Source organism: Denticeps clupeoides, chromosome 8 (assembly GCF_900700375.1).
Source record: "Denticeps clupeoides chromosome 8, fDenClu1.1, whole genome shotgun sequence".
Lineage (NCBI taxonomy): Eukaryota > Metazoa > Chordata > Actinopteri > Clupeiformes > Denticipitidae > Denticeps > Denticeps clupeoides.
In genome coordinates, this window is record NC_041714.1 from 16,303,005 (window position 1) to 16,321,450 (window position 18,446).

Sequence of the window (18,446 nt, forward strand, 5' to 3'; positions counted from 1 at the left end):
CGTCCTCACAAGCTGCTCCCCCGGGCGCCTGTCATGGCTGCCCACTGCTCACTCAGGGTAATGGGTTAAATGCAGAGGACAGATTTCACTGTGTGCACCGTGTGCTGTGCTGCTGTGTATCACATGTGACTGTCACTTCACTTCTTCGTTGTGAGATCATTATAAATCCATTCAAATGGTATTAACTTTAATAATTAAAGGCCAGACAAAAAAAAAAACAAGGTTGTGGATTTAAATATAAATACTGTTTAGTTAGGTAGTTTATATGAATAATATTTTCTTACGGTTGTTTTCCTGCATTGAACATGTTGCTTAAAACCAGTGATTCCACTATAATTAGCATGAATTGCCATATATATATATATATATATATATATATATATATATGTGTGTGTGTGTGTGTGTGTGTGTGTGTGTGTGTGTGTATATTTAAGAGTTAGGGTAGTTCTTAAAATTGCAAATTATAATGTGGCTTGCCATGGGCAGTTTTTCTTGTGAATTGAATGTACTATACAGGTGAGGGCTGTATATTTACACTCAATTTGGACTTTAGGCTCAAACACACTTCCTCTCTGAGGTTTACGGAGGATTTCCATGCCTTCACATATCCTGCCAAGGCTGCCTAGCACTTGACCAATCATTATTTGTGTGCATTGATTCATCAAACACTGGCATAAGGTCAAAACTCCTTTCATATCAAGGTCTATATAACATCAGCTGTGTTTGCCACTGTGTATATTTACACACTTCAAAGTGATGCCATCAAAGGTTAAATACATGTACCATCCCATTGGGATTCATATCTGTCACAGGGATCTATGTCTGTCTAGTCTAGAGCTGCATGGCCAAGCACACAACCCCGTAGATATTAATGAATTATTTCTGAATGTTCTTTAGAAGTGCAACCCTTCCCAATGCTATTGCTGGCGTGGCCACAGTAGGGCAGCATTCATCCATGCGGAGCAACTGACTCCAGGAGTGTGTGTGTCTCAGTTCCAGTATGAAGTGTAGATGTGGCGTGCAGCCTGGGGTTGTTTACCACCTTTAATAATTTCCGTGTGCCAGGATGAGACACAGTTTACACAGGCATCAGTCCAGCTCAACCAACCTCCAACCCCCCCACACACACACACACACACACACACTAATCTGGATGTGGTGAAGTAAAGAAAAGTGCACACACACACACACACAGACAGAGTCTGGACAATGTCCTTTACTTCGTTTTATTAATATAATTATTATTACTGTTCTATAATACTGTATGATTTGTCCAGCGAAGTGGACTTCCACACTGGATTTTACACAAAGCATCAAAGACATGCATAGTCTAGTTCTCGTCTCGTGCTCCTACCAGTCTGGAGAAAAGGACGGCGGGCATTAGAAAAAATACACTAAGCAGAGTTTTAGAACCAAAAAAAAAAGGTACAAATGTGGCAATAACAAACAGTTAAATTAGGCCCTTTATATACTGATATGGGTTTATAAAGACGTTTACTCTTGCTGTTTGTGAATATATTGTCAAGAGCTTGTCTATATTTAACATTCAGGAAGGAGACAGAGTGAAAGGCAGAAATCCTAACATGACCCTTAAATATGCACTTAACAACTAGACCGGCTTCTTAAACAAGCAGGTGTAGACAATAATGTATGAGTCTCCTAAATATCTCTCACACACACACACACACACACACACACACTGGACTATAAACACACACACACACACACACACACCTCTGTTTGATGCTGACAGCCCTATGCTAATATATTCTCGACAGGCCCAATGCCAGAGGCTTCACCCCACCCCCCAGGAGATTTAATTTTCGAAACAAATCACTCCCCACCATCCTATTCATCCATCCATCCATCCCTCCCCCTCGCCTCGCCGCTCGCACAGCTCTGCAGCAGCCCCATGGCTTGGTATGGCGCAAGACGTACATCCTGACTTAATGCCTAGCAACCGCAGCCCATGCACCTTGTCTGATGTGGCGATAGCCAATCAGGCCCGGTTTCCTGTGACGTCCCCTCCACTCTGCTGCCTATCAACCTCCAGAGATTCTGACCCTTCAGGAAGCCTCATAAAATGGTTTAATAAGCCTGGAAAAAAGGAAAAGACGCTCACTGGCGGCCCATTCACGTCAAAAAAAGGAATCGGAATGAAGTCACTACTGTGGAATGTAAGCCTCCGCGGCAGTCAGAGGGCCAAGATGTCAGCGCTAACCAGCCCCAGATCAACCCAGAATCTGCACAGAGGTCTACTATCCAAGAGACTAAAGCGACCTAGGAACAGAGGAGAAGACAAGTGCTTCACTAGTTATAAGTAGGATTATGAATGAATGCAAAAGCATAACACGAACATTAACACGGGTACACAGTGTGGTCTGTACAAGGGGTAGACAGGTAGGGGGGAATGGCAGGCACACAAGAATGGGGTTGCTATGGTAAAAAGAGGGCAGAGAATCGAGACCATTGTTTCCTTCGCATGGACACAAACAATTCTATCCTTCATCTGACCTTCGATGGTCCGAGGGGTTCCAGTGATCCGCAATGCTGGGAAACGGCCATTCTATTTCTTTGGTTTGGGAACATGCGAATTGCCTCTCTGTGTCTCCACCTTTTTGCTGTATGGGATTTTTTTCCTTCTGTTTATAACCAATTAGGATTTTAAATTATTCCCATAAAACAGGAAATCTCCCCGCCAGACTTCCATATTTATGACAACATAAAAGACCGAAGCCCTGACATCTGTTTTAAAATCATGGCATCCTCCCATAGCTGCACGTTCTTGGTATTGGGTCTTTTAAAACAGGTCTTCATGGGGGTTTTCCTCCATACATTCAGAATCATGTGGCACTGACTTCTCAATTTGATTTTAGAACTGACACAAGGAAACAACACTTTCAAATGCTCCGCCTCCCCGAAATGCTCTGTAATACTCTTCTGATGAGGGTGCGTGCTGAAGGGCCGCAGGTTCAAGGGGTTAAAAGTGCTTTACTGAAACAGATTGTCCCTCACACACAGGCCGAGGTGCCTCAAAAAAACGTCCTTCCTGGGCAAATTACATCATCGTCACATGACCAGTCTACAGGTTTTTAAAATCTAACCTCCAATGTAGTTTAACCTTGTCGGATTGTGTTTCTATACCTACTTCTTTTAACGGATATGGAATTGTTTTGAAATATATGGTGTAATTATTGTTACTGGTGTTCAGTTTTAGCAAGGCAGGAATGAAAGGGGCAGCCCCTAGGGGTCCTCGACATCCAGGAACTCTTTCTTGGGTGGGGCGGCGCCACGGTACCAGGCACACGAGCCATCCCCTCTCTTGATGCAGGCGTAGTGATTTGCCTGTCGGCCGTTGATCAGCTTCTCTGTGAGCCAGTCCGTCCACAAGCACTCCTCCGGCGTACTGATCTCGCAGGGGAACGTAGCGCAGCGTGTGATCTGAACAGCCATTAGCACAGTAGTTACACACACACACACACACACACTATTATTTATCAAAATACCTTTAAATACTCCTAATAAATAATTACACAATTACACAATACATCAACACCACATGCACAAATACACACAGACAAATAAATATTTCAGGTTAGGGCTGTTAGAAAATATCGATACAGCATTATATTGCAATATTTCATGTGGTGATTGATACACAGACATCAAATATTGATATTTTCGTAAACAAAAATATGGTGCTGGCTCTGTCATTATGTAAACAATGCAGCACCCTTGGTGAGCAGTGGGCAGCCATGACAGGCACCCGGGGAGCAGTGTGTGGGGACGGTGCTTTGCTCAGTGGCACCTCAGTGGGACTTTGGCAGATCTGGATTCAAACCGGCAACCTACTGATTATGGAACCGCTTTCCTTAACCACTAGGCCACCACTGCCCCATATGCATTTTATCTTAATGTTTCGGGTGTCCACTAGTTCAGTGTGTTAAAATGCAAAGTTACAATACAGTTACAATTCTGTTGTTTTGGCTGAATTATTAATGTAATATGATCCAGCCAGATCAACACGCCATCTCTATATCAACTCTGTTTTCACTTATTCAGCGTACTGTAGAATATCACAATATGTACAGTATCACAATATACCCTGATATAATCGTATTGTGACCCATGTGTCGTGATACGTATCGCTTTGTGAGATACTTGCCAATACACACCCGTATTGCACATGTAAGCATACAGACGTCTACACACACACACACACAGCTAGCAGTTTAACAAGCGAGCCACTGACCAGAAACGCTTTTTGCAACAAGCCGATTGTAAACGGCTGTTTACTGCGTGCTGATGCTTGTTGCTGTTTACCTTGCACTCACAGCCCATCTGGTAGCGTTGGCTCAGGCTCTTCTTCTGGGTGGCGCTCATGGATTCCCAGGGCATGATGAGGTCACACAGCGTCACATGCATCTTCCCATGTGCCTCGGCCTTGCCTGCCATGCGGAGAACACAACATGTGTAACACTGTGTAGAGAAACCGTGGACAGAGGGGACCGTCAGCACAAAGATTTAAAACTATCGCAGAAACAAGGCTCAGCCTGTAGAGCAACGCTTGTACGGACAGCGCTGAAGGTGTCAACGGAGCCATTTCCCATTCACTTTGTCATGTGCGGCTAAACTGAATTGTGTGTCAAAAAAGGCAGGAAGTTAACCAATCAAATCCACATCAGCCACATTTAAGCAAAAATTGGTGTAGTCGGATACATTGTGGTAAGTAAGCGGTAACGTGAGCACGCACATTAAACAAGTTCACGGTTAATGCTCATATTACCACTTGCTAGCCAAGCCATTTGTAACGCTGTTCTGAGGAAATACTGAATGACCAGATTGAGATGGTAGACCAGCTAGTTTGGCCAGCTTAGGTTGTCGTTTCTCCGCTGGGTAGCTAGCATGCTAAACCCGGGAAAATGTTCAGTGACCAACAATACAACTAAATGCAGCCAGGACGAGATTTTGCGGCCAATTTACAAACAGCACGCTAGGAACTGGCGTGGTACACCCACAAAGAGACCGTTTGTTTGCGGGCTGAATAAAGGTTGGGGTGCTGATGGGGGCTGTCGATGGTATGCACCCTTCTGTCGGCGTGAATGATCTTTCGGCAGTGTCACTGCGAGGGGAATAAAAGCATGAAGCACTACGATGGTCCCTGCCTCCATCAGGGCACCACTCAGACAGCGTGAAGCGTGTCTAGCTTGGGGAGAAGTTAGGTGCAGCGGGACTGTGTTTGTGTCTATGTGGAAATTATGGTCAAATTTAAGTGCTCTTTCAGCTTTTGTGCTCCAAGCTGCTGAGCAAGCAGGCGTTACACTCAGACACAGACACACAGACTCCCTCTGGTTTCTCCATCTCCGACGGTCTGAGTGTGTGACAGACGAAAGCTGAAATTACAGAGTCGGCCGGAGGGAGACGCGCAGGGTAGCAATCAGCACCCCCCGGCCACAAATACACTCACTAACACAACATTGATGATCATTCACCAGGGAGGGCGACTAGCACAGACAGAAAGGCACCACATACAGACTGAGAGTTTTACAGGCAAATACATTTACAAAAATGAACCAAAATGCAATACCTACAGTACATTTTTCAATGAAGGTAATACTTTTTTTTTTTTTTTTCAGTTTTACTTACTGGTCATGGCTGCTTAGACTACTGTAACAGAGTTTTAAGTATTGACATGTTGATGATATGATGACATAATTAACTTCTCTCTGTGGACAGAGAACTGCACAACTAAGATCCATGCAACTTGACTAACAGGTTTTGTTAGTCGAGCTTTGCTGCTTTGCCTATGCATTGCCTCTCTTTTCAGCCTCTTTTCATTTCTGGTTCCTTGCTGGTGGAATGATTTACCAGTGTTTACCATCGGAGATGGCTTTGTGTTTTGTTGACTGGTTCATTTGTTTCTTTCTACTACATACCACATATGTGCTTGTACATGCTCCAAAAGAGCCAGAAAATTCTCCATGAAGGATTGCCACACTGTCAGACCTCATCCCACTCTTCCCAGCAACAGGTCTGGTCTTCACTTTCTCATAATCTTACCTGCAATCAGGTACTCCTTTTTGCCCGTGGTGTCCAGGGTGACCCCACACACTGCAGAGGAGGGGGCTGTGTAGATCAGGTCGATGTCACGGTCTGGACCTTTAAACATCTGCCGAAGTAATCACCCATGGCTGAATTCAGACAAGTCACGATTGTGCTGAGTTCTGCTGATTTCACTCACTAGGTCTCACCTTGATCTGTTTAATGTCATACTGAATCCTCTTGATTGGGTTGCCGTAGATGTCGTTGCCAGAGTCTACCTCTTTGCCTGCCACCACCTTGGCCCTGATCACTGTTGAGAAAGAGAATGGCCCAGAGCGCGTGAGAGACAGCGAGTGAAAAGCCTAGGCAGTGGTACTCGAGTATCAACTTGAATTTCAGAGTGAAAACATGATGTCTTGTAACAAAGCACTGAGCTTTGGTGGATTCATTCCACACACTACAGGTCAAAAGTTCCCACACACCGTATTTATTTTACACCACACTGTAGAACTAAAGAGTCAAAACTATGAAACAACTACAATAGGAAACTAGAAACTGTAAAAAAAAATGAATGAGTTCTGTTCTTTACTTTACTTTACCTTACTTTGCAGACGCTTTTATCCAAAGCGACTTACAAGAGGAAGACACCAGCAATTCTCATTTGGTTTCTATAGATTTTGAGTTACAAATCTTGAAAGCAGTGATGTTTTAGTGTGATCACTTCGCACTGTTGGCTTCACTTAACCACCTTAACTCAGACAATGGGGATGGTTTAGCTGGAAGTTTCCATAGAGAGTTTTGTCTTTTGTACAGTGTAGGGTACAGTTTCCCTTTACTCAGAAGTACAACTATTTTTTAACGTTTACCATACGCACATACACACATTGAGGGCAAGTGACCTGTGGGAGAAGACATGACCATGTGCCCTATTACTCATTCTTTTTTATTCCTATTTTCACGATATCCAGCTTCTTCTTCTTGAGCTGTTTTCCTGTTTCGGTACTTTATTAATGCAGTAGAAAACAGACCAGACAAAAATACAGTTAACTCACCGCATGTATAGAAATTTAAGTCAGCTGTGACACACACACACACACATAAATCGGTTACAAAAACCTGTACTAACAACCCAATAAACATGTCCACACACATAAACACTATGTACGCAGCCATAGGTTTAATAAAAATTCCATTAATTCTGACGCCTGAACATTTTTAACAACAGCCAGAACATGGAGCTGAGTACATGGATACAGAGTGCACAACTCAGTGGACTTTTATGTCCTTTCATTCATCACTCATAATTTTACTGTGATGAAATGCTTCTCAGCTAGCATATGTAAACCTCTGCTGGCCATCAAATGTTTCATTACCACATGTGCGCACATGTGTAGACAGAACATATCAGGTACAGACGAAGCGGATGGTTTTTGGGTAGAACCAGCATGTGATTCTCAAATTAGTGAACACATGCAGGCTGTTTGAGTTATTTTACTGATTTTCATGGTTAAGACAATTGCACAGTTGATCTGCTACAATGAAAATACTTCTATATAGTTTCCTTGGTACAGTTCATACCCCATATCCCAGTGAATCATGATATCCATTATCCTTAATGTTTGTAAATGATTTGGCTCCCTCTTATATCAACACACTACTAGCTAGCTACTCTCCTGCACGCCCTCTCACATCTGCAAATGAAATGAGACTGAAAATTCCTTCTTCACGGGTCTCTGATCCCAATCGACTCTATTCTGGAACAACTTGCCCTCCACCATTCGACTAGCCGAGACTACCACCACCTTTAAGAAGCAATTAACAATTTCCTGTTCTATTCCTGACAAGTTAAGCTTTATCAGGGCTCTTAGTTCTGTAACTCAAAATATATAGAAACTGAATGCAAATTGCTGGTGTCTTCCTCTTGTAAGTCGTTTTGGATAAAAGCATCTGCCAAGAACAGTAAAGTAAAGTAAAGAATTGTCTGACAATCAGTGACACAGCAACAGGGATTCTTCTTGTAAAACAGAGTAATGAGAAGAGGGTTTAGGATGATCATCACTTCTACATAAAACGGTCAGGAAGTCGTTTGGCCAGGTTCAACCAGACAGCTTTAAATCCAGACACAGTCTTAAAAACCTTTTAAAGATTTGCTTCAGGTAGGTCTGAGAACCCTCACATCTGGTCCACAGGTAAAAGGAGTGTGGGAAAAGAGCAGCTCTGGAGGGCTATTGTCGAAAGCCAAAGTGGTTGAAGAGCAGCAAACCTCCAACCACTCAATGGGTTCCTCACAAGGGCAGACAATATATCAAATATACACAAACAACACAACCATGAGGAAATGCTGACACTACTTGTGTGACTTTGCTTCCCATAGAGACATTTCCTGTATTATGATGCCTGTGTTCTGTACTGAATCTGTATATGAAAAAAGAAAACAGATCAAGAGACAACAAAAACAGGCTTGGGTGGGATGGATGGACTCAACACGTAGATGAAAACAGAAAACGTTACAGAAGAGTGTCTGAACTGCATGTTAAATTATATTTACTCAAAATGGAAACATTTCACATCCTATTATTAACATGTAAATCCATTAAATAAAAAGAGGAAGGAATAAGAAAACACACACACACACAAATAGAAATAGATTCTACACCCATTTGACATAAAAAGTGAAACAGGAAGACACTGGGACCATACAAAATTATTACACTTGCTTAGACATTGGAAACCTAAGCTGTTTTTCCAGGTCTGTTACGTGTCTCTCTTTTCACTATGCCTGTCTAATAAAGCCAATTCCCATTTGCGTTATCATATTCCCTGCTCCCCTTCATTGTAAAAAACAAAATCAGGGTTTCCATGCTGCCAATATTTGTTTAAAGTATATTTTTTTCCGGTTTTATGGTGCAATCAGTTTAGAGTGCTAACAATTTGTGGAATCTATGCACTTCCCATGCATAGATACTCCTGATAATCAGTAAACATATCAGTATTCTTTCAGAAACAAATTGTCCATATAGTCTTCAGGAACAAATAGGCAACATTTTGTGTTACACAAGGAAGCTCCACTAGGTGCTGCTGCCTAAACATGCAACAAAGTTTGTTAAATGATCCAGTCCTTGTGGTCTCTGAAAGCTAGTTAACAAAAAGGACAAATTAATGACACATTAATTGAAGGACCATTTGAATTAATCGGATAATATGGCACATATATGGAAAATGCTGATCCATAACCTATATATTTGATGACTTCTCCAATGATTGTGCATATTTTTACAGATTTGCATATTTATCTCGTCAGGGTTGGTAACAGCTCAGTGTGACTGTTAGGAAGACAAGATGACAGCACTTATCTCATGCAAAGTCTCTACAAGATTGTCCAAAACAGCTTAGAAATACTGTAGACCAAAGCTCAGCAATTCAACAGTCACACACATTCGGCGACGATAATTCATTGCATATTAATGGAAGAAGAAACTCTTCAGCCGTTTAAAATATTGCATCATTGATGGATTTTTCTTCCTTTTTTTAACCGGCCCGGTTAGGAAGTAGGTCATGTGTGCTGCTGCGATCTCACCGAGGAAAGAATGTGGGAACGTTGCCGTGATGAAAAGGCAGTGAAATCGCTCAGCAATGTACGGCACCTTCCTGCTAAATTTACATCCAGGTTCTCCCCATTCTTTTTCCTCTCATCCCTCCATCACCAGGTCTGACCCACATTTCTCCCTTGTTTCCCCTGGTCGTTCATACCCATAATCCTTAAAGACATAAATGCAGACACACACACACACACACACACAATGCAATAGCTCTGTCAGAGCTCTGTCAGACTTTCCATGAAAACTTGAACTAGCCACATCCTGATCTGGTCTAAACCACGAAGAGGCAATCAGATGTAGAGTCCCAAAAGAGCATGATACACACATACACGCACACACACATACAACCAGCAGCACACAGAGTCCCCAAATGTCCATACATCTGCATCAACAGATCTACATGCACACATTTTCATACACCATTGCGCAACCAACAACACATTCATAATACATGTGAATGTACTAAAGCAAGTACAAACAAACCCCCCACCAACATCTCACACACACATGCAGGTACACACACAGAGATACAGCTATGCTGAGGTGTGAAATGTGAGAAATGAAGATGTGTAATCCCTGTACACCTAACCAGATACCAGAAACACACTTCAGTCGACAGTCTCCAGAGCTCTGCCACCCGTCTTCTCACTAATTAAGTCTCTGTTAGAACATCTGATTTTCATAGCGTCTTACTGAATTCGCACAAAATTCTCATGAGTGCGAGTGTGTGTGTACTTGAAAGGGCCCAGTTGAGATTGGAAGTCCCCCCAGTGACGATCAGTCCCACTCAGGCCCAGTCACTGCGGTCCAGTCTGTCCAGCTCTTCTGCCCACGGCCCACTTCCTGTGGTCAGGGGAGGTGGCTGTTATTGAGCTGGATGCTACGGGGGCTTCTGGCCACACAGAGACATGATTCTGCTAAGAGTGCCATTCCACAATACGTGTGTGAAAGGGATGACGACAGAACCCCCAATTCATTTTACATACTGTCAGCTGGACTGAAAAACCATTCAAAGGCAACTCATGTATGTATGTGTGTTAAAAGTCATGCATCTAATAATAACTAGATTTTCATTTTCAGCTAACATCATAATTGAATGTAGCCTGATTTGGAAAGCATTTGTCTTTGAAGGGGACTTTCTTTAATTATAGACTAATGGAAGACATAATTATAGTCATCAAATATGACGTGAAATAAAACAGATTTATCTATATCAGTGGGTGTGGTTTAACAGGAGGTTTTACCCACATTTTTCTAAAATTGCATCCTAAATTGCATTTGTATTGGAGAAAATAAAAAAAGAACTCATTGTGTTATTAAACTAATGAAATTATAAAACCATCCACCTACATGGACCAATAGATTAAAAAGTCATAAGGCTATAAATTGATGAAACTGGAAGTTTCAGGATGATGTCTAACAAAGGACTTTTGTTATTGGTGTACCTGGTTAAGTATCAGACCAACATTAAATTACTTTTCATGAAAATACTTGGCTCTCCAACTACCGGCATTAGAACAGCATAAAAAAAAACCTTAGTGTAGGCTTATTTAACATGGCCGTTTTATTGCTGATAAAGTGAAAAAAAGGTGTATCATTCTTTTTATTGCATCAGTATCTTTATTGCAATGAGTCATTGAGGAATATACAGTATGCTGGTTTGAGCCAGCTGAAATTATGTAGTCTTACCATGACGAACCATTCTGAGAAACTGGACTTAAAGCATGAAAATGTGGAATGCATGAAATTTTTATTTATTTATGCGTAGATTCCGTTTTCATGCTTGAAGAGCCAGACTCTGTTGCATTGGATTGATTAGAACATGATCCTGTTCACGTAGCCTTATTACTTTCGTACTGGCGCAGCATTAGATGAATGCACAAAGGCTCAATTAGCTGAATGCAACAGGCTCATAGCTCACAGGAGAGGCCAGCCAGACGGCCAGAACTTTCACAAGACACCTGAGACTGCAGTGGTGACTCAACAGCCATTAAAGCTGTTCACAATAGCACCCACTGGGGAAAAGAGGAATGAAATGAGTCCTGAGCCAAGACACACAGAGACACACACATATACATGGATTTTCCCCCATCGCACAAAAATAAACACAAAAATATGCACTTGCTCTATTTCTCTCCCTATAACACACACACACATACACAATAGTTTCCTTTAAATGCAAACAAACCCATCTTTCCATGTAAGTTTGCCACATTTCATGCAGAAAAGTACATACAAGAGACTCTTCATAGATGGTAACTTGAAAGCACTGGATAAGGGATTCTGCCAAATGCTGTAAATATAAATGTAAATGTAAGAGATGCACCAGTTGTCGTATATCACAACTTAAACCACGGTCTTAAGTATAGATAATATCTAAGAAAATAAATGATAAATTAAAAATTGGTCATGAAATTAGTTGACAAACATTACAATTAGTATTCTTTCAAGCCAGAAATTTGAGTCCTTCCAGTTATGCCTGGACATGCCACCACTCCACCTTCCACTAAGGGACTCTGCTTCTGACAGGCTTAGAGCATACATGTCACTAGTGCCTTAGATGAAGACAGTTTTGTATTTTAAGGGAGTGTGGCAACCCTACATCCTTGTATCACACACATACTGGTTTTCCCTATCACTCACAATCACACAATGTGTGTGCATCACACCGACCCATCTCTCTCTCTCTCACACACACACACACACACACACACACACACACAGAACACTACAGAACAAAATGCAATTCAGTTAATTTCTACAAAACACTCTGGTCCTGATGAAACTCCTGTGACTGTCAACTCTACCGTGGATCTTCCACCCACTCTGTCAGCAGAAATTACATTTACTTTAATGGCATTTACCAGACGCCCTTATCCAGAGTGACTTACAATCAGTAGTGACAGGGACAGTCCCCCTGGAGAGACTAAGTGGTTAAGTGTCTTGGTCAGGGACACAAATGTAGCATGTGGTGTTTAAACCCATGACTTTGTGGTCTTCTGGTTCATAGGCCAGTGTGTTAACCACTAGGCTACTAACACCACACCCCAGAATGTTCTGACCATTAGAATCTCATCGCTTTGCCAGATTTAAAATGCCAGCTGCCTGAGTAAACTTTTCTGCCACAACTGTTACAGCGACACTCCCTGCTCAAAATCCGCTCAAAATGCAACTCTGTGTAACCTTACTCAGCCTCACAGTTTACTCCACCTTTCTTGCATCCTGGGGGCTCAGAATTCAGATCTCAGGCTGAACACGTTTCGCACGTTTAATGTGTTGGTAATTGCTGGCTCGCTCCCGCTGTCCTCTGGGACCTGCTGACATGTGACTAAACTCCTCCAGACACTCACTCCTGTATTTTTAGAACTTTTTTTTCACCATGGGAGGTGGGATGGCTCTCATTTCCCCTCTTCCACAGAGACAAACAGGCAGACACACACAGCACCTTTTCCCATCACATTTACACACACACACTGTATTTCTCAGACCTGAGCTCACAAATGTTCCACACACTTGAGACCGAAGTCACAAAAACAAGGCAGCAGACTGACCACAGTGACTCAAACTAAAAAAAAAGAATCTGTGTTTAAGTGAGGAGGGTGTTCCAGTCACATAATAAAAAAAAAAAAAAAATTTAAAAAACGGGCTGAACTTTCCACCTTTTTACAGCTTAATTTTATTCACACCTTTGGTCCCAGTAAACCTGGGCCGGTGTTCAATCATCTGACTAAAGCTTACGCACTGGTCGTCATCTTACAGATTCCAGTTACATGGCCTGTGTGTGTGTGTGTGTGTGTGTGTGTTCATCCTATAAAATTGCCACTTCAGTCACACTCCGCCCCAAACACAGACTGTCTGGGGGTGGTAGTAGCCTAGTGGGTAACACACTTGCCTATGAACCAGAAGACCCAGGCTCAAATCCCACTTACTACCATTGTGTCCCTGTAACTACTGATTGTAAGTCGCTCTGGATAAGGGCGTCTGATAAATGCTGTAAATGTCTGGGGAAGCATTTTCCTCCCTCCACCCCTCTGCCTCTTGCTCAAGAAGAATTATCAAGAAGAATCACAACTTCCTCGGAAAGCTGCGTTGGAAGGAAGCTCTCTTTGAAACACACAGGCACAGATGAACAAAGGCTCCTGCCAGGAGATGACCATCGCGTTGACTCATCCCACAACCAAACCTCAGCTGAACTCGGTTCATCGGCCCGGCGACTCAGGGCAGAGTCTTTCTTTTGAGCCGTCGCGGTAATAGTCCGAGACCAATAAAAAAAAAAAAAAAAAAAAAAGCTCCGGGGTTTATATACATGGTCCCAAACAGGAACAGAACAAAAGATCCCATCCGCTTCACATCTGTTTTGGATCAGAAGATCCTGGCACTGCCGGTGAGGCCGTCTGCAAGTACACTGTTTTCAGCACCTTAAATCACACACACGTCGTGAATCGACACTACAGGAAGAGATAAGACACACCTTACAGCTAGTGAAGTGATTATCATTGTGAAACACAGCACAGCACACGGTGACACAGTGAAATGTGTCCTCTGCTTTTAACCATCACCCTCGGTGAGCAGTGGGCAGCCATGACGGGCACCCAGGGAGCAGTGTGTGGGGACGGTGTTTTCCTCAGTGGCACCTTGGTGGTTCGGAATTTGAGCCAGCAACCTTCCGATCGTGGGACTGTTTTCTTACCAGCTAGGTCACCACTGCTCCATGTTTTATGGACTAAAGCACCATTTTAGGACCATTGATTTGCTACCTCACATGAGCAAAGTACAGTTTACAATTAGCTACGGCTGAAGGGTGATTCATTCACTGAATGTGTGATTAATGCATTTATTAATCAATTGACAGCCCTAATTGTCTGCTGGTATACTGTATTATAAACCAGTTCGCCAAACTTTAGTAGCTCGGATGGTTCGGAAGGCCTGTGATGGTAGATGATGACGGATGACTTCTGGGTCGTAGAAACCTAGTGGGTTAAGACATCCGCCTGTGAAACAGAGGACCACAAAGACCCAGGTTCCAACCCCACTTAATACCACTGACCCTGTAACAACTGATTTAAAGTCCGTCTGGATTAGGGAGTCTGGTAAACGCCGTAAATGTAAATGATGAGCAGTGGTGTCTTGCTGACCATTGATGAGTGGTGCAGTAGACTGTTACAGCCGGGAACTAATACCTAATAAACTGGCCACGGACAGCATGAATTCTGGAGTACATTCTGGTTTTAGAGACTTTTTTTTTTGTTGTTACGTTTAGAATTTAAAAAGCGTTGCCTGAATACGTCATCGTGCATATTTCATTCCAGTCGCACTGATGCATTTATCATCTGGGCTAAGATGATGACAGCACAGCTGTCACGACAGCGCAGAAATATGACAGAGCAGCCCTCACATGAATAACACTGCGGTGAGGAGTTTACTTTTACTGCAGCTCAGTTCCACAGGTGCCCATCCCTAACTCATAATCCAGCATGGGAGGAGGGACAGAGAGCGAAAGGAAGAGAGAGAGAGAAAGAGAGCGAGAGAGAGAACTTTTCTGAGCCATTTCCAAAAGCAGATTCCACGCATATTTCCAAAAGGTCGTCTGCTTTCATTGCTTTTTCCTCTCGGCTCTTCCCAGGCCTGACATCCAGATGCCGCCTGGGCTCTCCAGCCTCTAACCCCTCGCATGCTGGCGGCTCTGGGCACGCGGATTGCTGTGTGGCGAGGGCACATCGGTCGGGAAAACCCCGCCGGAGTGTACAGCATTCCGGCAATTCCGAGTGTGGTGCGAACTGCTGCAGCACCACCCATGCACCCGGCATGGAGCTGATTATACGTCTGGAACGCTGGAGGGGGAGTGGGTGCTGTGGGTCTCCCTTCCTCTTTGTGTTAATGGTCTGGAGAGACCTGCAGGAACGCACACACCCACACACCGCTCCAGAATTTGGGCATGACCCGTACAACTGAAGCTCCAAACCGCAACCCTCACTGACAGCTCTGAACGACATGAACGTTCCTGTTTCATCTGAATATATTAATGTTCAAAACCAGAAAGATGATCTCAGTTCCTCTAAATTCGGGTACACTAAATTATTCTAAACTATTCCTTATCACGCATAATATTTAGCAGAACCATAGTCCTGCTGGACATGTGTCCTGTTTTGTAGGAAGTTATTCAACAATTAAGGATGTCAAAAATGTCCAAATGAGGTTTGCTCTTGCACCCATCATTTTAGCATTATGTTTGCAAGGCACCACTTGAAAAAGAAAAAAAGAAGACATTTTGCTTTTTGTTAAATGTTGCCTTGAAAAATAACTTTTGGACAGCAAGTTAAGTTACCCTGATCACCAGGTCAATGTATTTATTTACTTCTTACTTCTTGCAGATACAAATCCGTACATATATCAAGGAACAGGTACATTATAAGAAAAAGTAATGAACAATGGGGAGATATGTTCAGAAGCTTAACAGTATGTCTGCCTTTCATAAACTTAATGTCCTCTTCATGTACTTTGTGTATTCGTGTATGTAGAACTTGATTCACCAACATTCACCAAAAAGCCATCTTTGCTGTTATCCATGAAAACACCGTAAATAATATTCTATAGTATAGTAAATCTTTGCCACTCCTCTAAAGCCACTCATGAACATTAAGCCATATGGATTTTACATGCACAGACCACAGTGTGTGCTCTCGGTTCAAATCCACTGGAGGCATACACTTTATGTAAAGTTTTACAATGCTAAATATCTTTTTAAGTCTGTAGCTTGCTTTGAACAAAATTGTAGAAAATAGTTTCTAAATTACATCATGGGAACGTGATCTGTAGATACCAGATAATTGCACGATAGGGCGCCATCTAGCGGTGCTTCATTATATGACACCAAATAATAATTTGCATTGGCAGTCAAGAGCTGGAGCTTATTTACTTTATATTGTATGTGAATAAGGCATACATACATTCATAATCACAGAAAACCCTTTTTGGTTATCTAAAGGGTCCAGTGACAGAACAAACACCAGATGTCTGAACCACACTGTATATTTGCTTGCACAGCTACACCCATATAATAAACGGTACCATAAGAGTGTTGATTTTAATGTTCTAGTTTTTTTTTTTTTTTTTTTGGTAATAGCAATTGTGTTGGAGGTCAAAAAGTTATCCATAGGTGAAAATTCGTAAAAAAAAAAAAAAAAAAAAAAAAAGAATCGTGCAGCGCAGGTGCGAGCGGAACAGGCCGCCGGGTGGGTGCGCTCACCTGCGTCCGCGTTGCAGAACGCCTGCTGGGGGTGAACGGGGGAGCAGCTGCACGCCTCCGCCGCCTCCTCCGCCCTCCACAGCAGCAGCAGCAGCAGCAGCGGCAGCAGCGCGCACCGGAGGCTGTCGACGGCGCACGACATCTTACAGGTGACCCGACGGCAAGGATTTCCAGAGCCCCGCCACAGCCGCCTTGACTTGCAGCGAGACGAGAAGAATTCTTTTTTTTTTTTTTTTTTTTAATATATATATATATATTAATAAATGTATTTATGAATATATATATATATATATATATATATGTAGATTTAAAAAAAAAAAAGAACCCTCGGCGCACCGTCCTGTCCTGCCGTGTCTGTCGCCCTGCCTTCTATGGCTGTGTTTTCGTCTGACGCGGTCGGGCTGCCGGACGGGACTCCTCCCTCCGCGCCGCCACCCCAAACCAGACGCGTCCAGCGGTGGGCGCCCGTCCCGTCCCAAATAATCAGAATACAAATGACAATAATTTTCTGGCTCGCTCGTTTGGTTTCTGTTTAGTAATAAAAAATCACGGTGAGCCCGAATTTCACCCAAAATGTCACTTATCCTTAACATCGCTTTGTATAACGTTATTATTCGTATTCTTACAATAGGTCAGCACGTAACACAGCATAGTACAGTCATTAAGAATTTACAGTCTAAAAGACAGTGTTTGCACTTGATATTTTCAGGTAAAACACGTCATATTTGACGTTTGAAAGTGACATATGACACATTTTTAAAGCAGAACAACACGTCCAACTCTCACCTATCACATGAGCTTGGATTATTCAGGTGCCCCGCCCTGTAGCAACACCTGTTCCATTTTTCTCTTGAATCCTAAAAAAAATAAAAAGAATGCGCGAACGGCTATTTTTGTACCCATATCGGGGCCATAAATGTTCAATTTAGCACCAGGAACCAGACACAGGTTCATCCATGGTGTCCCAGTCCTGCCAGGAAAGGCTCTGGGCTGGTCCACCGCATCACTGCCCTAGATAAGCATCTAGGGTGCCTGTATTACTGCATTATAATCTTTAAAATATTCCACTGCTTTTCAAAAATGAAGAACACACTCATTTTTGTCCACAATTACCGTTTACTTATAAGATGTATTATAAACTGTCCTTGAGCAGGAACATTGTGTGCAAGAACAGAGGACAATGGGACATTCCAAACCCCTCCAAGGTCATCGGCAGAACGCCACGCCCAGGCATTACCAGGTTTATATGGCGCACCTATGACCAGTCGTATGGTTTAAGTAGGAAAAGACCGTATTTATGATGGCAGTAAATAAACACTGGTGTCCTGGATTAGATGCGGGGGCCGCCTCCTAAATAACTCTGGGGTTTCGGCTCCACGGGCCTGTGGCCCCCAGGGGCCCGGGGCTAGAGCGCCGGCGGTGGGGAGGCCGGCGCCGTGCGCTCTGAGGCGACCTCGCCGTGGCTGCGCCCGAGCTTCCCAGCAACCAGGATGAGTCGACAGAAAGAGCCCAGCTACTGAGCCGGGCCACATCAAACCGGCCCTGAGTGGAGCAGAAAT

At 43.1% G+C, this 18,446-nt stretch overlaps 1 protein-coding gene across 2 annotated transcripts; it reads right to left on the bottom strand.

Annotated features, from left to right (window-relative positions):
* Positions 1–1,210: 1,210 nt before the first annotated feature.
* On the bottom strand, positions 1,211–17,257 carry timp2a (TIMP metallopeptidase inhibitor 2a). 2 transcript variants are annotated; one of them, XM_028989109.1, is made up of 6 exons: positions 17,224–17,257; positions 16,888–17,106; positions 6,252–6,352; positions 6,061–6,169; positions 4,324–4,448; positions 1,211–3,441 (listed from the first exon to the last, which is right to left on the bottom strand). In XM_028989109.1, the coding sequence occupies exons 2-6, from the start codon at positions 17,027–17,029 to the stop codon at positions 3,244–3,246; spliced, it is 675 nt and encodes a 224-aa protein (XP_028844942.1). In that variant the 5' UTR covers positions 17,030–17,106; positions 17,224–17,257; the 3' UTR covers positions 1,211–3,243. The 2 variants fall into 2 exon arrangements, with proteins under 2 accessions (XP_028844942.1, XP_028844943.1); XM_028989110.1 differs by having other exon boundaries at positions 16,888–17,078; positions 17,224–17,242.
* Positions 17,258–18,446: the final 1,189 nt, after the last annotated feature.